Source organism: Oratosquilla oratoria, chromosome 41, assembly GCF_046742065.1.
Source record: "Oratosquilla oratoria isolate Oo_2021 chromosome 41, ASM4674206v1, whole genome shotgun sequence".
Taxonomy (NCBI): Eukaryota; Metazoa; Arthropoda; class Malacostraca; order Stomatopoda; family Squillidae; genus Oratosquilla; species Oratosquilla oratoria.
The window spans coordinates 1894353-1897500 of NC_134817.1; the positions used below are offsets into that span (position 1 = coordinate 1894353).

The following is a 3148-nucleotide window of genomic DNA, read 5'->3' on the forward strand; positions in this document are numbered from 1 at the left end:
CCAAACTGGCGCCACAAGTACACAGTGGGACAGGGTGCACATGACCGTAGAGAGCGGAATCCTGAGACGAAGGGTGTGGCGGTGAGAGCCCTGGAAAGTTACTTCTTTGTCGCGGCTAGTGCCGCTTAAATTGTTTTTATCGGCGTAAGAAACCTGCACAGCGAAGCTATAGCGGTAATCCCCTACCACATTCCTGGCCAAATGGCCACTTCCGGAAGGGAGTGTGTGGTTGGACATTCCGCATAAATCATCGTTAATTTAAAATTCCCGGCTCGGTGCAGGTGGCGCAAGCGTCTACAACTCCACCTCTCCCTCCCTATCCCCTCCCTTCTTACTCGGCTGCACGGATTGAGCCGTCACTTCAATGAGAAATGAAGGCTTCGCCTGTGGGAGGAGGGAGGGGCCTTAAATCTGTGCAGGTTTCTTAAGCCGATAAAAACAATTTAAGCGGCACTAGCCGCGACAAAGAAGTATTATCGGCTGAGAAGAAACCTGCACAGCGAAGCTATGCATGAGACGAGGATAGGTGGGAGGAGAAGGTGAAGCCCAAATTGTAGTCGAGGTCAGGGCTCAAGCCGTTATTACGTGTGTCTCGTATGGGAGACTATTCATCTTATTCAGTAGAGGGGAGACAAAAAGTATCAAGTACTTATATCGATATCAATATCAATATCAATATATATATATATATATATATATTCATTTATTTATTTATTTTTTATAAAAATAATATTGTACAATTTACATAGTGCATAAATTCTATGCAGAATATTGTATCTTGCTCAGCGGTTCCTGGGCCTTCCCCTACCCCTCGGTCGCCCTTTGCCCCCCTTCTTTTGCGAAGAGAGGGGTGGAGCCGTTCCCATGGCGACACATGGGACAGGGGTGATCGAGTGGTAGAGATACCGTGTCCTGAATGAAGTTGCTGATGCCCAGCCCCTGAGGTCCTGCACCCGTTCCACAGAGTGGGTGCGGAGAAACGCCAGCGATGCCGCGAGGCCTCTGATGTTGTGGGCGTGGGGGGCATGGCCCGGGTCGGCCTTCTCTATAACGCGGCAAAGTAGACGCGCCAGGGACCTCGGGGTTAGGGGGTTCTGAGATTTCGAATTGTAGAAGAGATGATCCTCGGACACCCCTTCCGTGCGTTCCACGTAGTCTTTAAACGCACGGACCGGGCACAGCGGGTGTGGGTTTCCTTCCTCCAGGAAGGATGGTATTCTGATAGGGCCAATCATGTCGTCCGCCTGCTCATTCTTGGCTAGGAATGTAGGTGATGGAGCGAGAGTTAGGGCAGAGCAGTCCTCCTCCAGTTTGGAGAAGGACTGGTGGCGGGTGATCGCCGCCAGCTGTGACGCCCTGTAACCCGTAGCCAGGGCGAGCAGAAAGACGGCACGTTGAAGGAAGTGTTCCTCCTCCATGATGGTCCCTTCGAACGTCAGGTACTGCAGAACACGATGCAAGGACCAGGCTAGGACCGGCTGACGTCTCGGCTCTCTCGAGGCGCGGATCCCCTTCATTAGAAGGTTTCGCGCCCTTTGTGGCACTCTGATGTTCATGCCGAAGCAGAGTGGATCAGCGAGGGCTGCGTAGTGAGCCGAGATCGTCGCCGGTGCCCTGTTGGTGGTGTCAGCTAGCCAAGACAGGAAGTCCAGAACTGTGCTAGCGGAGATGGTCACTATCGCGTGTCTCCGAAGGAAGTCCTGGAATCTCCGCCAGCAGGATTAATATTGCCGCACTGAGGATGGACGGTGAGCTCTCAGCATCTTGTCTACTGCCTCTGAAGAGAAGAGTTGGCCGAGAGCTCTCCGTAGAAACTCCAAGCGTGAAGTCGAAGTGACGCTTGGAGAGGTGCGGTAAGGCTGCTGGCCAGGCAGGCTGACCCTAGTAGAAGGGGAGAAGGGCACCACTTCATTAGCTCCCCGAACCACGGCCGAGCTGGCCAGTAGGGAGCTATCAGGAGGACCCGACCCTTGAAGGACCTGAGGGTCTGCATCACCTTCAGGAGGACCGTTGTCGCTGGAGGAGGAAATATGTAAACATACTTCCAGCGGTTCCAGTCCTCCGTGAAGGCATCCGGGCCTCCTGCGCGTGTTCTGTGGTTGTAGGAGAGGAAGAGGGGGAGCTGGGTCGTGCTCGGAGGGAGAGCGACTCGAACACTTGTGGACATAGTTGACACTCCACCGATGTCTCCCGGAACCTGGATAGAGCGTCCGCCCATTCGTTCTCCCGGCCCGGAACATACTTCGCCGAGAGTGAAATGGCCCTGCGTGATGCCTCGGCGAAGATGTCCTCCGACAGGGCTAGGAGTGGACCTGATCGGGCCGTACCTTGCCTCTGCACGCACTGTACTGCCGTCACATTGTCCATATCGAAGCGGACGCTCGTGTAGGAGATTTCGGGGTGCCGTTCGAGCCATTCTTTTACCACTATCAGCTCCCGAAGGTTGATGTGTAGTGACCTTCTCTCTTCCGACCATCCCCCGCACGCTTGATGTCCCCAGCTCGACTGGAAGCCCCACCCTATGTCCGAGGCGTCCGTCGCTACTGTTATCCGAGGTGGGGGCGGGGACCATGGGACTGACTGGCGTAGGGCCCCTGGCCGAAGCCAGGGACGTAACAAGCTGTGGAGTGTTGAGGGTACCGGCCTGGGAAGGTCGCGCGGGAAGAGTGGGATGCTCCTGTTGACCTCTCGCGTTAGCCGTCGGTGTTTCAAGCGGCCCAGTGGAAGGGCCGGGGCCGCGAAGTTGAGGCAACCTAACAGGCCCTCCCACTGACGGCGGGAGAACGTTTGGGAGAAGAATGCCCTCCTGACACAGCGGAGTGTCCGAAGAGCGTTGTCTGGAGCCAGTGACAGGGAGGCGTTGATCGTGTCCCACTCGATCCCGAGCCAATGAAGTTTTTGTGTAGGGGTGAGGGTAGATTTGTCCCAGTTTACTTTGAAGCCCATCTTCGTCAAGATTCTTAGAGCCACCGAGACATTGGTTGATGCACCCTCCTCGGTGGGCGAATGTATCAACCAGTCGTCCAGGTACATGAGTGTGGAGACGCCTGCCTCCGCCAAGCGTGCGCCTACCACTCTCGCTAGCTTTGTGAAGACCCTCGGGGCAAGCGAGAGTCCGAAAGGGAGTCTGGTAAATTGATACGTCTCC

The 3148-nt window shown here is 55.4% G+C and overlaps 1 protein-coding gene across 1 annotated transcript in view; it reads right to left on the reverse strand.

Moving 5' to 3' along the window:
• Window positions 1-701: 701 nt before the first annotated feature.
• The window catches only part of LOC143021258 (uncharacterized), a 3255-nt gene continuing 808 nt past the window's right edge, over window positions 702-3148 (reverse strand). The window contains exon 2 of the mRNA XM_076178656.1: window positions 702-3148. This exon is cut by the window's right edge and continues 344 nt beyond it. Coding sequence (XP_076034771.1) covers window positions 1769-3148 — 1380 coding nt within the window. The 3' untranslated portion in view covers window positions 702-1768.